This window comes from Martes martes (assembly GCF_963455335.1).
Source record: "Martes martes genome assembly, chromosome: 1".
In the NCBI taxonomy this organism is placed as follows: Eukaryota; Metazoa; Chordata; class Mammalia; order Carnivora; family Mustelidae; genus Martes; species Martes martes.
Genome location: NC_137888.1, coordinates 68,576,603 through 68,596,688, shown reverse-complemented (window position 1 = coordinate 68,596,688; position 20,086 = coordinate 68,576,603). Strand labels below are relative to the sequence as shown.

The window sequence follows — 20,086 nt, the reverse complement described above, 5'->3', positions numbered from 1 at the left end:
ACATTTATTTCATTAGAACCTACAAATATTAACAATTACAGATATAAATACTAAAGACACATGCCCAAAGTAAGTATGAAAAGCAAGTCTAAACTGCAACTAATAAGTCAAACATTCCAGGAAGATCAAAGCCTGGTTTCTCTAAAGTGACCTCTAAATAGATTTCTAAGTAGGTATTACCTCCCATCTACATTTTCTATTGAAATGCCTTAACTGAAAGGTTTTAGTGATTTCTCTGATTACTCCCAAAGCATCCAAACTAAAAGATCTAAGAAAATTGTAACAGCAACCATAATGAAAACTAAGCCACTAGACATAAAATAAATAACTGTGGGTCTTAAGGTTGAAACATTATAAAATACAAAAAACAAAACAAGACCAAAAACCCACATACTAATAATTTTAAGTACTCAATTTTTTAAACCTAATATTTATTGTACTTTTACTCACCCTGTGCTTCCAATTCAGATTCATCTACAGCTTCCCATTTTGATGGGGCAACTTTAAATATGGGCTCATTCTTCTTTGAGTCCTCAGTTGCATCCACTATTGAGGAAAGATAAGCCATTAACCCTGACGACTAGGGGATGACTAAGTAGTTCATGAGCATTCACTATATTACTGAAAAGTAAAATAAGGCCACACATGGACTAATAATGCTAGTGTCAAGAATTATGACTAATGACCTCTGCACCTGAGGTCCAAATTTTGAACATGTTATGTGTCTATTCAGAATATACAAGTTATTATGATTTCAAGCAAATGGGGAAGTTGTGGCAGTAAAAAAAAGATCTTTATTATCTCTACCTAATTACTGTTTAAACTATACAATTCCTACACTGTTCAATCTTTTCATGTAATTCAAATGTACTAAAGACTGTGTACACTTCCTATTTCCAAAATTGATCTTAGGCATCTAGGAAAACTGAACCCATAAACTATGAACAAAAAGAGAACTGACGAAACAAGGAATCTGGGATGATAAATAAAACTGAGCACAAGATTTTGCCTACAGTTTTCCTGACAGTTAAGACAAAAAGAGAAACTTACTAATACTATACGATGTTGACTATCCCAACAAAAAGAAATGTGACAAGAAAACTTTTTTTCTTGACAGGGTCAAATGTATTATTGGGTATTTGAATTTTGAAAAGTCAGAAATAAAAGACAGAAAAAAATTAAATAATGACAACTTAAACTTCATCAACATGTGTGGAAATTAAAGAGTTTTAGAATCCAACTTATTAGATCATCAGTTTGAAATCTGAACTTACAAGGCACTCCATCAAGATCATCATCAAGGCTCTTTATAGGGACCCCATCAAGATCATCAATGGGAGTAGCATCAATAGGAATTCCATCCACATCTTCTAGAGGTGCACCATCAAGCTCTTCCTCAATGGGGGCACCATCAAGGTCATCTGGTACATCCTACAGAAACATATACACTATTATAACATTTTCCTTTGCTTACTAGTCATATTGCTTTAAGATTAATTTGCAATATGAGGAAGTTGAGAGGCAACACGGGGGGTTTGGGGGGTAGGAAAAGAATAAATGAAACAAGAGGGATCGGGAGGGAGACAAACCATAACAGACTCTTAATCTCACAAAACAAACTGAGGGTTGTGGTAGGGGGGTAGGGAGAGGGTGGCTGGGTTATGGACACTAGGGAAGGTATGTGCTATGGTGAGTGCTGTGAAGTGTATAAACCTGGCGATTCACAGACCTATACCCCTGGGGCTAATAATACATTATATGTTAATAAAAATTAAAAAAAAAAAAGATTAATTTGCAATCCAATACAAACCAACCAGCTGGATACCAACATTCCCAGGTACAAAGTGAGGACATATGTAGGATATGATTTATCCTCCTGACAAAGAAGCAGTCATTCTTTCATTATTTATGAAATATCTATCAAGTGTTTACTGAAACCAGGTACACCATGTAAGGGACTGAGCATACAATGATGAGCAAAAATGAGTTTGTTCCCTTGGTCGTTCCTATAATAGGGCTTACCAGAATATTTTTTGAGGGGGCGGGCAGGGAGAGGCAGGCATATATATAAAATCACAATATGCAAAGAACCACTATGGTGACTGCTACAACAAAGAAGTATGTCATACTCTTCAAGTGTGTGATAAGTATGTTTCACCTAAAGAGTTCTGAGAAGGCTCAATGCGGTTATGCTTAACTGACATCTGAAGGATCTCAGATAAACAGGAGATGTTTCAGAGAGAGGGAGGAAAATTTACAAAGGTCTACAGTAGAAGGAAACATATATAAGAAACTGAAATGAGGACCATGTGCTTGGAACAGGGGGGCCAATTAGGAGGATCTTGTAGGAGTGAAAGTGAAAATACAGTTGGGTTAGGATGGTAGAAATGAATATAAAGGATTCACGAAATACTGAGGACATGAAAAGCCAACAGAATCACAATGAACAGAATCTGCTACCATTGTGGTACATCTCTTCGTGTACATATTTATTTATATAGCTACTTTAATAAAGTTAAATCATGCTGTATACAATGCTGTACCACTTCTTTTTTCTACTAATACATTATATATCTTTTCATGTCATTAAATAAAACACCAGTCGTTAGAAATCAAAAAAATACATGGAGACCAAATGAAAATTTTTTTTAAAAAGTCTAAAATCTTTAGGACATAGCAAAGGCAGTTTGAAGAGGGAAGTTTGTATCAATACAGGCCTACCTCAAAAAAACAAGAAAAGTCTCAAATATACTATTTAACCTTACCTGTGAAAGAATTGGAAAAAGAAAAACAAAGCCCAAAGCTAGTAGAAGGAATAATAAAGATGAGTAGAAATAAAATAGAAACAGAAAGAAAAATTTAAAAAATCAAACCAAGTGCCAGTTCTTAGAAAAGATAAACAAAACTGATAAACCTTTAGCTACTCATCTAGAAAAAAGAAAGGATTCAAATAAATAAAATCAGAAATGAAGCAGGAGAAGTAACAACCAACACCAAAGAAATCAAAGCATTATAATCAAAGCATTATAAGATGAAAAATCATCTGCCAACAAACTGGACAACAGAGAAGAAATGGATAACTTCCTAGAAACATACAATCTTCCAAAACTGGAATCAGCAATCAAAAGCCTCAAAACAAAAGTCTAGGGCCAGGTGGCTTTCCAGGTGATTTTAATCTACAGATGCAATCTCTATCAAAATACCAATAGCATTTTTCATAGAACTAGAATAATCCTAAAATTCGTATGGAACCACAAAAGACCTCAAATAGCCGCAGCAATATAAGAACAAGGTGGAGGTATCACAATCCCAGATTTCAAGATATACAAAGCTACAGTAATCAAATCAAGATGGTACTGGGGTGCCTGGGTTGCTCAGGCAGTTAAGCGTCTGACTCTAGGTTTTAGTTCAGGTTGTGATTGTGGGACTGAGCCTGGCATCAGGCTCCATGCTCAGCAGGGAGTCTGTTTGTCCCTCTCCCTTTGCTCCTCCCCCTGCTCATGCTCTTTGCTCTCTAAAATAAAATCTTTAAAAAAAAAAAAAAAGGAAGATGGTACTGGCACAAAAACAGATGCACAGATCAATAGAACAGGATAAATACCGAGAAATACAGTACGACACCTATATAGTCAATTAATCAACCACAAAGGAGGCAAGAATATATAATGAGGAAAAGACAGTCTCTTCAACAAATGAACCTGAGAAAACTGAATAGCTACAATGCAAAAACACAACAAAACAAAACAAAACTGAACCACTTTCACACACCATACACAAAAGTCAACTCAAAATGGATTAAATACCTAAATTTAAGACCTGAAACCATGGAACACAGGCAGTAATCTCTGGGGCACCGAACTTAGCAATGTATTTATGGATATGTCTCCCCAGGCAAGGGAAACAAAAGTGAAAATCAACTACTGGGACTATACCAAAACAAAGCTTTTGCACAGAAAAGCAAACTATCAACAAAACAAAGAGGCAAGCTACCAAAGGGAGATGATGTTTGCGAATGATATACCCAATAAGGGGTTAATATCCAAAATATATAAAGAACTTATACAACTCAACACCAAAATAAAACAAATAATCTGATAAACAAATGGGTGAAGAACCAGAGCCCACATTTTTTCAAAAGACAACAGAGATTGCCAACAGATACCTGAAAGGAGACTCAAAATCACTAATTATCAGGGAAATGCATATCAAAACCACAAGATGATGTATCACCTCAAACCAGAATGGCTAGTACCAGAAAGATAAGAAATAACAAGTGTTGGCAAGGATGTGGAGAAAAGGGAACCATCATGTACTGTTTGTTGATGAGAATGTAAACTGATGCAACCACTATGGAAGACAGTATGCAGATTCCTCAAAAAACTAAAAACAGAAATACTATATGGCCCGATAATTCCACTGGTGAGTATTTACCCAAATAAAACAAAAACACTAATTCAAAAAAATACATGCACCCTGATTTTTATTTCAGCATTATTTATAATAGCCAAGATATGAAGATAACCCAAGTGTCTACTGCTAGATGAATAGATAAGATGCGATGTACACACACATACACAAATCGCTGTCATCAAAAAGAATGGATTCTTGCCATTTATGACAACAGAGATGGACCTAGACGGTATTATGCTAAATAAAATATATCAGGGAAAGACAGTATGATTTCACTTATATATGGAATCTAAAAACCAAAACAAACAGACCGGAAAAAAAAAAAAACCCAACTCTTAAACACAGAAAACTGGTAGTTGTCAGAAGGTAGCAAAATAGGTGAAGAGGATTAAGATGTACAAACTCCTGTTAAAAAGCAAATAAATCACCGAGATTTAAAAAAACATCATGAGGAACATAGTCAACAATACTGTAATAACACTGTATGGTAACTATACTTATCACGGTGAGCATCAAATAGTGCACAGAACTGCTGAATCACTATGCTATACACCTGAAACTAACAGAACACTGTATGTCAACTATACTTTAATTTAAAAAAAAAAATGCAGGTATTAGGGAAAAGAAACCCAGTCACCCAGTTTTCACATAAGGCCACAAATCAGAGAAGTCCTGTTACACATCATTCCATCTCCCGGGCTCTAGCAATACCAGCAACAAAAATCCACAAGTTAGTGATAAACAGTAGGTATTTTTCATAAAGAAATGTTACATCCATAACACACCACACCCCCATAGCATCTCCAGAAATAAATTCTAAAATAATCACACAAAGACACTGAGTACATACCTCTGTTTCCTTTTCTTCAATAATATTTACAAGTCCTAAGAAAATATTTTGTAGTTTGATCAAAAATGGTTCTGGATAAATTGCCCAATCCTCCCATGCTCTGAAGCAGGTCATTACCCGTTGCTAAGTAGGAAAGACACAACAAATTATTAATTAGGAAAACACGTCTCAAACTTCATTTCATGAGAAGAGCCATGACAATTTGCTGAATTTTCCTTTAAACCAACATCCTTGATAGAAAATAACTATCATATTTTTAAAAAATCACAATGTCACCTTCTAACTAAATGGGAATAAAATCAGAAATAAAAATAACGAGAAAGTGGGAATAAAATCAGAAATAAAAATAACGAGAAAGCAACAATAACTGTTTTGCTCCTGACCACCTAAGATCAATGTCCCCTACCACTAGTGGTACAAGAGGCCCCATCTGGGAATAACTTAGAAACTTATTAAAATTGGTACTAAAGGGGCACGTGGGTGGCTCAGTGGATTAAAGCCTCTGCCTTCAGCTCAGGTCATGATCCCAGTGACCTGGGATCGAGCCCCACATTGGGCTCTCTGCTCAGCAGGGAGCCTACTTCCTGCTCCCCACCCCTGCTCTCTCTCTGTCTGCCTCTCTGCCTACTGTGATCTTTGTCTGTCAAATAAATAAATAAAATCTTTAAAAAAAAAAAAATTGGTACTAAAGTAGTTCTGACCCAAATCCTTTTATGGTCCAATGATGTACTTTCCTGATTCTGGCTAAGACTTTTTCTCTGTCCCATCCCTAAACTTTTCTATAAGCTCTGATTTATGGTCAAAATTTAAGGTCAAAAAAATTTTAAATGGAGTTGTTTAAATTCTCTAAATGGTGGGGTCATTAGGCATCTTCCCAGTCTAAAAATTTCCTTAATAGAATTCTTCCTCTCATGAAAGTAGTATCTATTTATTCCATTATATGCAAGGTACTTTGTTTAGCTTTTCTTAACATTGGTCCACAGCTAAGAGGTTATAAAAGGTAACTGAATATATCTTCTAAACATGAATAACTAAAATTATGTTTCTACTCCAGCCTAATTATACATACCATTACAAAACAAGTGATGTTCTGAATGGTTTTTTGTGAAAAAACTAGTATGTAAAACATTTAAATAAAAGACTTCAAACTAAAACACCCAACAAAATAACACTACATAACATATTTCAAACTTTCAGGCTTTTTGGTATTGAAGATGAAATGGCAGTAAATTTTAAAGCAATAATTTCTGAAAGATTCATGTTATCTTTTATACTGTATGTCCTATGTACTTTTCTAGCCCTCCAATGTGCTTGCCAGCCCGTACCATGTTTCACACTAGGGAAAAAAAACAATAAACATACCTTAAAGTTTTCAGACTGTAAATGGCCTTGAATTGTACGATAGGTAGCATTGAGGTCTGAAAATATCTGACATAACTTTGTTTCAAAACTGAAATTCAAATAATACATATTTAACATAGAGTTTATTTTAAAACCTCTATCTACTTCAGCATGCTATTCAATGAAAACCTCTCCTGAACTTAGAAAAAAAAAGTATAAATAAATTAATCAGTAATTCTTTAAAAATAAAGAACCAGGTACCTAAACTCTTAAAACTGTAACTGAACTCTTTATTCTGAGTTATTCTCCTGCAAATAATTAGTTTCCTCGATTAAAAACTACATTTTGGATACTTTATGCTACCTAACCTGATCTCTTTATGCTAGGAAAAGTGACTTGTCCAAGGCAAAAGAAAAAGAAAGAAAACCCTAATAACAGCTAAGGTTAGGATCCACATCTCCAAATTTCATTTCAGACTCAGCTCTTAGAGGAAAGTTTCCCTGATTCATAAAATAAACACCAAAAACAAACTCTGAAGAAGAATTATATATTAATTACAATACAGCAACATAATTTCCTATTGACTAAGAAAACCACCACTGTGAACTACAAAATGATCAAAAGAGAACAGATTCTATAAACGGTTTATATTCTATCTCTGGTCTCTGCCCTTATGCTTGCCATTATTTCTTTTGTTTCAGTTTATTTACTATACAAGTGGCTAAATATGCAATAAAAATTAAGTTTTTTAACCCTTATTTGTTGTAATTTATCAAGAAACTGGTATGAAAACTTTCTAAACATTTAGCTTAAACTGGTTTAGTGAATGCAACCCAATTTTTTAGAAAATTCTATTAAACTAAGAAGAAATACAAATTATTTCTTATCACTGAAACTATCAATTAACCAAAAAAATCCTTCTCTGAATTCCTTACCCTTAATGTTTTATTTCAGGAATATCATCTTACACCGTTATACTTACAATTTTCTATAATATGAAGCATTGGCAACTTTGGCTGAAGAATTATACAAAACATCAGAAACCAAATATAATCTGGCAATCTAGAATACCAAAAGATAACATAAGAGATTAAAAATAAAAACCAGTAGCAAATAATGTATCTAGAAAAAATTCCATATTGAAATTTTCTGCAATCAGTGGCATACAGCTAATGTTTACCTATAATAATAACAGCTAATTACAAGAGTTAAGAAATTCAACATTACCAAAGCCACTACTTTGACAAGGATAAAATATGTTTCAACCTGTTGATAACCTGTGTACTGATTAACATAACAAGTTTCCCCAGACAGGAGGAAAATGAGACCACATGGGAAAGATCTCTTTAGTCAAGTTCTTCATGCAAAAACAAAATAAAAAAACACCAATTTCAATAAAAAAGAAGTCAACTGTTATCTCTCTTTTACTTAAATGTTCCAGAAAGAGAAATCATTCCCATACCTTTTTGGGGAGGGGTGTCTTTAAGATGGACAATGACTCAGTAATGCAATCCACTATTTCTTCAGCAGCTTCAGCATTATTAAGACAGAAAACCATTGCATCTCCAATATCATTTTTCCTTGGAGTTAACCCCCGCAGGATTTCTTCTAATTTGTCCCTCTGTCTGAATACAAATGTTTTTAACTTACAAATATTTACAGATAGAAACTTCAAATGTCATTATAGTTTCTGCTCACAAACTAATTTCTTTAAAACCCACTTGGATAAAATTCTGAAGACTAAATTGTGTGAAGTCTGATTTTCAAGAGTATTTGAGTGTCCTAGTCCTATTATCCCATTACAGTGGGGGCGGAGGCAAAGCCTTCATGTTTTTTACTCTCTTTTAAAGGAAGTCAGTTACTTTAGCACTTCTGCATCAGATCAGAAACAGGCTAAAGCCGGTGGTGGCAAACTTTGCAAAGAATCAGATAGTAAATATTTTAGGCTTTGCAGGTCATATTGACTCGGAGTTACTTGACTCCACTGCTATTAACACCAAAGCAGCCATAAACCACATATAAAAGGCAGTGGGGGGGGGGGGGGTGGCGCAAGAAGTATAGAGCATGACTGTGATCCAATAAAAACTACAAAAACAGGAGGCAGCCAGATTTAGCCTATAGACTGAGTTTGCAGACCTGGGCAAAAATAAAGATGAAAATACATCTTCAGAAGCAAATATGCTTCAAATATATATAGCTCTCCATTAGCAAAGGCTCTCACAAACAATGCACCAGTGCAACTAATACTAAAATTTAGACTACAAAGTGGAGTACATAATCTTACATGCCATGATCTTTTAGCCAATTTCTCCCCATGAGGTATACAGAACTTCCTTTTAATATTTAATAGTTATATCTGTTTCTGCTTCTTAAACCAGACTAACTTCACTGTACCCATACTGACTGAACACTAATAAGTATGTTCGCATGGTGGCCAACTCTTGGGGAAAGACTCTGCATAATCAACCATCTGTCCATCACAAAGCTCCACGGTAATTTTCTCCTCTTTAATGTTGCATTCAGGGAGGCTAGAATTCTAAAGGTCCCAAGATAATTTCTGTAAGAGTCACAAGTATTCCACTGCTAGGGAATCATTACTTAAGAGATTATCACTGTCTTTTATCTGCAGGAAGAGACAAAGGTCAATAGGACACATACTTACACTTGCCACGATGTTTAAAATAACTAAACACATGATGAGAAAATGTATTTTAAAAACAGTCACAAGAAAAAACATTTTATTTTAGGGTTAACATCTTAGTAATAAGATCACTAATTAACACAATTATTAAAGCAACTTTTCTTAATATGTAATAGGAAAAGAAAAAAATTCTTACTCTTCCTTAAGTGCTCCCTTTTTACTTGGCTCCTCTACAAAAGCTTCTGTTTCTTGTTCTTCTGACATCCCATGCAGGTATGGATTTAACGGTGGTGGCCTCCAAAAAGATCCATTTTTGAACATACGAAAATCTTCTGTCCGCCACTTAGTCGGAGAATCTCCCTAATAAATGTCCAGAATGTTATTAGGCAAAATACCTCAGAGTCAAAATTAACAAAGTAATTGATTCCACTTGCCTGCAGAATAGAATAAAGCTTCCACCTATAGTAAACATGGGCTGGTGTCTGGTTTTCAAATAAGAACCTAAAACAAAACAAACAAAAAAATAAATATATTCTTTAACAAAGAAGTGTCTTCAAGTAAATATAAACAAATGAGAAATACTATTTGCCTATCTCATTTGAAATAAAACCAAAAGCAAAGATCACTGAAGAAAAATCTTCACCCACTGCCTTCTGCCATCAATCCTCTTCCTCACCCTAGCCCCCACACTGCCTTTGTGACTGACATTAATACTCAGAAGGTATGTATGCATCTTATTGAGTCTTACAATCAATTTTATTGAATGCTTATAAGTCAGATATTATACCTGGCGATAGATTTTCCCAAGACAGAAATTTCAAAAGCAGTGGTTTTTAAATGACTTAGTAGTGCTAAATGAATGTCTTAGACACCGTATCTGTTCAGAAGATAACCAATTTTCTACAAAGCTCTATTGTTCTACTATGAATGAGTCAGTGAAAAACATGAAGAGTAGTGTCTTCCTCCTAGAGACTGCTAAAAACAATGTTATTTAATTAGCCTAAATCAAAATCGGACAGAAAACTGACCCAAGTACATCCTAGCCTAATTACTAAAACTTCCTTCTCATTCCATTGCAAAAACAACTCCATACTTTTAGAACTTTATTCTCCGAAATATTTTCAGCTCCAAAAAATAAGAAAGTATTTCTTAAATGCAAACCTGAGGATAAAAAAATTGTGGTAAATACATGTAATGGACTATTATTCAGCTTTAAAAGGTAAGGAAATTCTGACACACTCTTCAACATGGACAAACCTTGAAGATATTATGTTAATTGAAATAAGCAAGTCTCAAAGTACTAAATGATTTCACTTATATGAGGTAACTAGAGTAAACAAATTACAAGAGACAGAAAGTAGAATGGGGGCTACCAGAGGCTGGAGGACCCAGGGAATGGGGAGTTATTGTTCAAGGAGTACAATTTTAGTTAAGGGAGATGAGACAATTTCTAGAGATAGATAATGGTGGTGATTTTCACAAAAATGTGAATGCAGGGGCGCCTGGGTGGCTCAGAGAGTTAAAGCCTCTGTCTTCAGCTCAGGTCATGATCTCAGGGTCCTGGGATCAAGCCCCGCATCGGTCTCTCAGCTCGGCGGGGAGCCTGCTTCCCCCTCTCTCTCTGCCTGCCTCTCTGCCTACTTGTGATCTCTGTCTCTCAGTCAAATAAATAAATTTTTTTTAAAAATCTAAAAAAAAAAATTCCAACTGCTTTAAGAAAAAAAATGTGAATGCACTTGATGCCACTCAACGATACCTGTTAAAATGGCAAAAACGGTACATTTTCTATTATATGTATATTTTACCACAATAAGAAAAATGCACACCTGAACATAGGATTGTTGATTTCTCTGTTCATAATCATAGCTTCAAACATTGGCCCTTCACGTACAACAAACTCTATCATGCGGTGTATCAGGGCGAGCAAATTCCTACAACAACAACACAGTTAAAGAAAATGGATTCAGACCTACAACTATATAAAACTATACTTGACCTAAGTTACTATAATTGTGCAGAAAAAGATTATTCTGCTGACTAATACAAAATTTTATACCTGGAGCATATGTTAATGCCTTGTGCATTAAGAGGGAGTGGGTCAACGGGGATAAGGTAGTGGGAGGGGAAGGGAAGATGAAGGGAGGGAGGGAAACCACAACACAGCTTCATAGCAATAAAGATTTTTTTTCTAAATGCCACTTAATTTTATTTTCCAAATGCAAAACATTAAATTATGAATCACAACTAATTGGAAAGCTGCAAATATATAAAATGAGTAAACTTAGAGCTTACATGTTATCAAAGCCATCTAAAAACGTACACACTATCTCAGTTTAAAGAAAATATTCCTAAACCAAGCACTTTTGTGGTGGTATTGAAATGTTATATACATTACTATAATTTAGAAAAAATGCAGAACTATTTAACAAGTTTAAGGCCTGATTTAATAAAAAATCCATCCAACTCTTGTGCTTTTCTGGTACACATATAGCAGATGGAGTTTTTATTGACTCTGACCTTTAATGAGGCAACATCCCTTTGGATCACACTTCAAACTGATACACACAACTCATGACATGTATAATTCTGCCTGCGTACTATGACTCAATGAAGCAATTATATTGCCAAAGCGTTAAATGGAGTCCTCTTTCCAAAATATTCCAAAATAAGGGACATGGTGAGATGCCTCTCCCATTTTTCATAACAATTACTTTCCAATATTTAAGCCAAGAAGAAACCTGTAACTTTTCAGTACAGTCATTTTATTGGTTGGGCTCATAGAAAATCTTTATTTTTAAAATCTAGGTCCTAAAATCATGTGATTTAAACACTATTTTAGATACTGATTACAACATCAAGCAAAAATGACTCTGTTTACTATAAGCTGCTTTTGATTTCTCACTTCACCAGTCCCCCAGCATATAGACTAGGCAAATAGCAATCGGGAAAAGCAAAAGGATATTGGCTCTTGGTACAAGGCACATACTAAATTACACCTTTAGCATTCCCAGCTCAAATTAAGTTCATGTAATTGCTAGAATATAAATAAATATATAGTTATAGAATAAGACATTGTTTTGGCTCTATAATGCCCTGCTTCAGAGTACATAAACAATAAAATAATTTATTTCATGGTCATTATAGTTATTTTCTCCCATTTCAAACAAACCTACTTAAATGGACACTAAAATCTCTATATAGTGAAAAAAATTAATTTTTTTGACCTTCTGTAGGTCAAAAAAATTATATGAAAGTTTAAATCTTTAATATAGGGGAAACTATATATTTAAAACTATTAATTCAACCTCAAATTGTTAAAACAAAAACCCAAAAGCAACACTTAATTTTATACCTAAAAATTACTTTTCTTTCACAGAAGTACTAATTATTCTGCAAATATGCAGTTCTTGTTACCAAATGACAATGTATTCTGAGCATCCATATAGTTAATGATACTATTTTGAGGGAAGGGAGATAAAGGTAAGTTATGATTCAGTTCCAAAACTCCCACTGGTATGTGTCAAATTAAAGTGAAGGGAAATTTTATATAAATATCGTAATATATAAAATCAATTACTGGAGAACAAATACTATCATCCAGAAACTTGTATGATTTAAGTCAAATGCAACTTGACTTGAATATTATAAATTAAAAATGGTTTAGCAAGTTTAAAACAAAGGATTCACTGTAATGGTGAGTTAAGACTTTTCAACAAAATGTATACTCAAAATTTAGTTTAGAAATAAGCTGAGCCACATGTAAAGCTACTATGGAATATGCTTTTTGAACACTACAAAAATACTTTCCTGTGAATGCTTTATCAGTGGAAAAATAACCCACTATAGTTTTAAACAGGCTTGTAAACTGATAAAATGTATTTTTAGAAAATTTAAAGTTTTTCATGTGATTATTTAAAATCAAAATCTGACAATTAGTTGTTGCTAACCTGAATTCAAGATTCTTAAAAGAACTGTAATCACAATTTTTTCCTAAAGATTGTGTATTTAACATCATTCTTAAAAGGGTGACTTTTCTACCAGAATGAAACAGTGTAGTACAAAAAGATGATATATTTTAAAGTGCATTATTTTATTTTAAAATGGCAATTATCTTACTCTGGGCAACAATAACCAAAAAAAAAAAAAAAGAAAAACCAAAAAATTGTCTCTCAGTTATAATAAAACCACATTTATTGGAGTCGATCGTACCAATGTCTGGTCAAAAACTGTATACTTTCCCAATCCATCCCATGATGTTTTCCTGGTCCCCCGCTGCCGCAGACAGTTCAGCTGGTGTTGCTCACCAAGGCCAATGTCAAAGAGAATTTGGTATTCTTTTGTGTTCATTTATTATTCAACCAGTGTTGTGTTGCTGTGTTTGGGAAAAGGCTTAGCTTGACTGAGCAAGAGCATACCTAGAGCATGAATTCTTCTGCTTTATCATTACATTGAAAAAGAAAAAAAAAGGGAAAATAAAAGAATTCCAAATACCTTTTGTTAACATGAAAAAAAATCTCTAGCCATGTTCAATGTTCATAAGGATAATAGGAATTCCTAATCAATTAGAAAAAAAACAAAGCTATGCCCTTCAGTAAGGAGAACTCAAACTAAGGTTGCATATTAAACACAGATCATTCAGGAACCAAGACACACACACCCAAAAAAAAAAAAAAAAAATTGGGTCAAATTGCAACATTACATACAATTTAAGATACATTTAAAACATCTATTTTCCCAGCACAATAGTCTAATATTATTAGACTAACAACTCCAGATTAAATCTATCAAACACATCCTAACTACTAACGCTATAAAATTCCCTACTTTGGTAACAATAAAAACAAAAAGATAATGACATAAAATTGCAATATACTAGAGTTAGTCAAATATCCCCCCCAAAAAGTACTGGGAAGGAACCATTGCTCAGTCAAGATATTACCTTTTCCTCAACACCATTTTTTTTTAATTCAGAAGGGGATATTGTCTATATTTAGATCAGTAATAATAAAGAAAAACATGTACCTTTCTGTTGGGATAACCACTTTGACTATGGCTTGCGACAGAGTCTGTATATGAAGTCACATCAGATAATAAACATAGAATATGTGAGTATTGTTAACAAGTAACAAGCAAAAATATACATAATGCATTGAAAACACTACACATCTAATCACAAGTTTTGCAGGCAATCACTGCATTTGAAGTAATTATACACTAAGCAATTACATAAATGCAAATGGATGTGTTCAGTGAACAATTAATGTTCACCAAATGCAAAGAATCAGAACATTCCTGCCAGAATGCACATCAATGCACTGAAATAGGTACTACACTGAGAATTATCAGATAAAGATTTTAATTTGTGAAATAATTAACTGTTTGCCTCTGACCATACAGTTTGCTACTTTGTTCCCAAGCCTTTAAAACCAGCCCTGTCATTTTAAGTGTAATTATTTCATAACAGAACCAACAAATTCTTATAAACTTGAAATTAAGTTGGTTTTGTGTTTAATAAAAAGAAAATACTCACCCTTTGCTTTTACTAGAGTAGTTAACTGCTTTTTAAAAAAACCACATATGCTCTCAAATACTCTAATACCTCAGATCTTGAGAACTAAGTTAGCTAGCAGCCATCCAAACAGTTTAACTATTTAGGTCTTTCTAAATGAAAAGTCACTTAACCAAATACAAAGTAACACTTTCTCAGAGCAAAGTAAATTTAGATACTGCACTTAAGCAAACCTGGATACAATAGTGGACAAAGAGAAAAAAAACTTAAGTGGTCAAAAAAGGAATGGTAGCCACAAATAAAAATATGACCTAGTATTTCAATACAGGGTTTCCATGGGCTAAGGCAGGGAACACATCTACTTATTTCTTTAAGAGTTGTCAAACAGAATTACACACACATTTTCTATAAAATTATTGAAAAGAAATACTACCACAGATTTAGTATTTACAAATTAGATGCGGCCCTATGTACATTTTTTAAATTACCTTCTCAAAATCCTCCTTGTTTTTAGGTGGCGGTAACATTGGAGCATTGGGGTTTTTTAACCTCTCTCTAGGCTGCGCATTAAAAGGCAGTCCTGATGGAGGTGGGGGAAGCGTATGTTCCATCATAGAAGGCGGAATGTATATTGGATGTGGAGGAATAGGCACAGCTTTACCCCAACCTAACTTCATTTCAAATGACATAATCATCTTTCCTGCAAAAAAGAAAAGAAAGGTCACCCTGGTAATTCTCAAAAGAAAATAAAAGACTTCTGTTAATTTGAATTAATTTCCATGTTTAACCTTTCCATTTTTGGTCCATTTTTTCCCTAGAGTTTTTATACTTTTCAGAACCAGAAAAAAAGCCTGAATTCTATAGTAGACAACAGAAACTTTCTTACCATTTAAATTTTTTAAAGCTCTTTCAGCATCTCTTCTATTCATAAAAGCCACAAAGCCACAATTTCTCTCTCTTGCTCTTTCTTCATCAGTTCTAGGCCACATAATTTTCACACTGGCTAATGGTCCAAATCTTCCAAACTCTTGGCAAAGCATTTCTTCATTCATCTATTTAAAGGCATAAAAAAAATAAATGAATACATAAAAATAAAAGGCATAAGAGTTTTTTTGATATGCAGAAAAAAAGGGGAAAATCTATGCAACAGAAAGCAAAGTTTTACAAAATGAAAAGTGAGATATATTAATGCTACAATTTTCCATTCAAGTACAAGGACCCTATATAGGTAAAAACCTTGCCCTCAGGGGACATTCACAAATATTTTCATACTAGAAACATAAATAAGTGTTCAGGGTGAAGAGGCTGGGTGGCAAAAGAAAAAGTACACCTCTACATCCTCTCCTGCATCTAAAATAAGCTGTTCTTCACCAGTGGTTTCAGTCATCTCTGATTATCCCAATTAAGGCAAAGAGAAAAGTATATGTTGCTGATGAAAGGAAAAAAAAGCACCTAATCACTTTTTTCCCCCTAGCACCCAACGTAATTAAGAAGAGAGAAAACAGTAAATACCCAATGAGGTCCAAAACACATACAATTATGGGTGCCTGGGTAGCTCAGTGGTTGGGCATCTGCCTTCAGCCTCAGGTCACGATCCCAGGGTCCTGGGATGGAGCCCCATGTCGGACTTCTTGCTCACCAGGGAGCCTGCTTCTCCCTCTGCCTCTGACCCTCCCCACTGCATGTGTGCACGTGTGCACACACACATACTCTCTCTCAAATCTTTGGGGGGGGGAACCCCGTAATTTTTAAAAAGAGCATACTATGTATAACAACCACCATTTTCCCCATAACACAAGTAACACTGAAGTAAGGAAAAGAATTCAAATATAAAAGACAGAAGTACAAATTACTAGTCTGCTACGATGAAGAGAAAATAGAAAAAGGACGTCCATTAAGGAAGCAAGCTATGCATAAAAGGGTAGTCTCAAAAGAACACTGTCCACCACTGGTCACATCCTGATTTGATAAATAAAATCAGTATACAGTAAGACATTTCAAATTCAGATAGTCTAGTTACAGAAAGGGGAGATAAGCCCTTAAGAATTGTAGCAATACAATACCAGTCCACACCAGTAAGGCTCAATTTTTTAAGATAATTTTTGAGACTTCAGTAGCCTTTAGGTTTCACCGAACTTGCTTACTTCAGATTCTTGACTTTATTTTTACTGACAAAGTAGTTTTCTTCCATAATTATAAAGAATACGAGCCAACATTCATTTAACTTTTCTAATATTACCTGTGGATTAATGTTTCCAAGATATAAATTAGTAGTGCTTGGATCTCCTACATCATGTGAGCCAGGTGCATAATCATCAAGAACTAGGACAAAGAGGGATAAAAAAATTATAACCTGCAAAATACAAGGTTTGGACAATTTCTATTAATTAAAAAAGCAAAAAACTGTATTACCACCAGATGATCTATTTCTTCTTGAAGGCGCATCCACTTTAAAAGAGGGAAAAGCAAACGAGTCTTAGTTTTTAAAATAGTTAATCACAAATATAAACATTAAAATAAATGTCACTTACTAGAACGACGCTGACCATCAGAATCTGACTGAGGTGGCTCAAATCGGCTTAACCTGCCTTTTGTTTTATGTCTCTCATCACGCTCTTCCTGAATTCTGTTGAAAACATTTATAATCACTAATAATGAGGCAAAAGTTATTCATTCACATTTATTAAGAATACAAATTATGCAGGTATTATGTTCATATAACTTGAAATACTTTTGAGTAATTAAATGCCAGTACCAATAATCAAGATGAAAGAGTCCCTCAGCTATAACAGTCATAAGCAAATTTCTGGTATGTCATGCAAGCATTAGAATACAAAGCTCACTTCTAAGGTGAGAAGAAAATTCAACAATAAAACATTAAAACAAACTGAATTTGTCCTTTCTTGATTAAGTCTGCTCACTCCTCAGTAACCACATTGTTTCCACTGCAAACAGGACTCCGGACATTAGATAAATCAATTGAATTGCATCCATATTATGCTACCAACCTAGATGCTGGATGAAATGCTAATTCATTTTCAAACATACCCTAAAAAAAGAAATCACTATAATTTCTAAAACAACCTCATCATAGGTTAAGGCCTTCAGTGATAACTAACTGGTACTCTACATTCTTCATACCTGCATCTCTAAGTATCAGCTCAATATACCTATGACAGCCATTCTCCGCACTATAAAACTTACTGTTTCAATTCTTCTTTGAAGAGTTCCAAATTGCTTTTTTTCTTTTCTTTCTCCCCTTTCTTCAGTGGCTATGAAGGATATGACAAGTTATACTTCAAACAAAACATGGTCAAACAAAACTAATGGTTCAATAATCAGATCATTTTAAATAATTTTTGAGTACCAATTATGTTCTAATTATTTAAATTAAAAAGAACATCTCTGTTCTCACTGTACTTCCTTTTCTCTTCAATTAAGAATTTAACAATTCGATTATTAAGGCAATTAAAGAAATGACAACCAGTAGTCTTAAAGTAAAGGAGCCAAAAACTTTATCTCCCAAACACCTGTGATACTTAGGCCTCAATACTGTTAGAGGGAGCGAAACTAAAGAACATAAAGTAACTGAACTGCCAAGTGACTGCCATGAGCAACCATCGAAAATATGCACTTCTTCAAAACAGTCACCTTAGGAGGACTATGAATTATTAAAATAATCAGTAACATCTTGGAACGCCTCTTTTAAAACTGCTTTTGAGATCCCTTTCTTAGAAGTGCCAAAATAATTCAATGGGGGAAAACAGCCTTTGTTTTCCCAGAAACAGTGTGAGAACAACTGAATATCCACATGCAAGAAAAACTGTTGGAACTCTTCTCCACACCACACACAAAAATTAACTCAAATGATTCACACACCTAAATTTAAGTAGGGAAACTATAAAAGTCTAAGAGGAAAACATAGGAATAACTCTTCATGACTTTGAAAGAGGCAATGGTTTCTTAGATATGACATCAAAAGCACACCTGACATAAGAAAAAAACTGATAAACTCAACTTCATCACAATTAAAAACTTTTGTGTTTCAAAGGATACTACCAATAAAGGACAAAGACAACTCACAGAATAGGAGAAAACATGTGCAAATCATATAGCTGATAAGAGACTTGACTCTAGAAAGTGTAAAATGCAACAGAAAAGACAACAAATAGCCCAACTAAAAAATGGGCCAAGGATCTGAAAGACATTTCTCCACAGAAGACTACAAATGGATGATAAACACATAAAAAGATGACTGACATCAATAGGGAACTGCAAATCAAGACCACAATTAGGTACAAATTCATACCCACTAAGATGACTAAAATTTTAAAAACAGACAATTTTAACAAGTGTTGGAAAAATTAGAACCCTCATAACGATGCTGATGGGACTGTAAAATGGTACAGCTAATTTGGAAATGAGTTTTGGCAGTTTCTCAAAAGGTTCAACAAATAGTCGTCCATCCAACCCACCAATTCCACTTCTAGGTATATGTCAGAGAACTGAATACATACGTCCACAAAAAAGGCCTACACAAATGTTTTTAGCAACATTACTCATAATGGCTAAAAAGTGGAGACAACCCAAATGTCAAGTGATAAATGGATAAACAGCATGTGCTATACCCATAAAACAGAGTATTATTCGTCTATAAAAAAGAATGAAGTACTACTATATGCTAGAATACAGATGAACCTTGAAATATTAGGCTAAGGAGTCAGAAATAGAAGGCCACATGTTATATGATTCCATCTGCATGAAATGTCCCAAATATGCAAATCCAAACAGACAAAAAAATTAGTGGTTGTCAGAGGTAGGGGATGACTAAAAATAGTTGTAACGTTTCTGGGATAATAAAAACATTCTGAAATTAGAGATTAGTGATTGTTGCACAAGTGTGAATACACCTTAAAAAAATAACTGTACTTTAAAAGAGTAAATTTTATGGTATATGAATTACATCCCAATAAAACTGCTTTTTTCCACCGCTTTCAGAGCTATTTTAAAAGTCACAAAAGAAAAGTCAGTCTCACCATTCAATGTAATCATATTTCTTCACCAAGTGTGGCTTCAAATGACATGACTCACATCTACCTTCTAACCCCCATGAAAAATCCCCACCATTTTCTAACCCTGAGAACATTTAAAAGAAAGTACCACTAGTTGACACTAATTCCAAAAATGTTCTAGGCAAAAGATACATTATTGGAATACATGTAGTCTTCCAAGATAACTGCCACTACACATGCTGATATTATTTAAATACCTCAGTTCAGAAGTGCTTAAAAAGACAATCCCATTATATTTATAACTAAAATATAATCAACCTTTT

The 20,086-nt window shown here is 34.1% G+C and overlaps 1 protein-coding gene across 3 annotated transcripts in view; it reads right to left on the bottom strand.

Moving 5' to 3' along the window:
• The window catches only part of U2SURP (U2 snRNP associated SURP domain containing), a 53,042-nt gene that overhangs the window by 15,703 nt on the left and 17,253 nt on the right, over positions 1-20,086 (bottom strand). The window contains exons 7-22 of one of the 3 annotated variants that reach the window (XM_080819581.1): positions 17,956-18,023; positions 17,283-17,377; positions 17,164-17,199; positions 16,991-17,073; positions 15,638-15,803; positions 15,240-15,451; positions 14,265-14,308; positions 11,069-11,173; positions 9,677-9,743; positions 9,439-9,602; positions 8,064-8,226; positions 7,584-7,663; positions 6,623-6,710; positions 5,261-5,383; positions 1,275-1,431; positions 451-546 (exon numbers count right to left, since the gene is read on the bottom strand). In XM_080819581.1, coding sequence (XP_080675707.1) covers positions 451-546; positions 1,275-1,431; positions 5,261-5,383; positions 6,623-6,710; positions 7,584-7,663; positions 8,064-8,226; positions 9,439-9,602; positions 9,677-9,743; positions 11,069-11,173; positions 14,265-14,308; positions 15,240-15,451; positions 15,638-15,803; positions 16,991-17,073; positions 17,164-17,199; positions 17,283-17,377; positions 17,956-18,023 — 1,747 coding nt within the window. The remainder of the gene's footprint in view (positions 1-450; positions 547-1,274; positions 1,432-5,260; positions 5,384-6,622; positions 6,711-7,583; positions 7,664-8,063; positions 8,227-9,438; positions 9,603-9,676; positions 9,744-11,068; positions 11,174-14,264; positions 14,309-15,239; positions 15,452-15,637; positions 15,804-16,990; positions 17,074-17,163; positions 17,200-17,282; positions 17,378-17,955; positions 18,024-20,086) is intronic. The other 2 variants (XM_080819582.1, XM_080819583.1) reach the window with 2 other exon arrangements.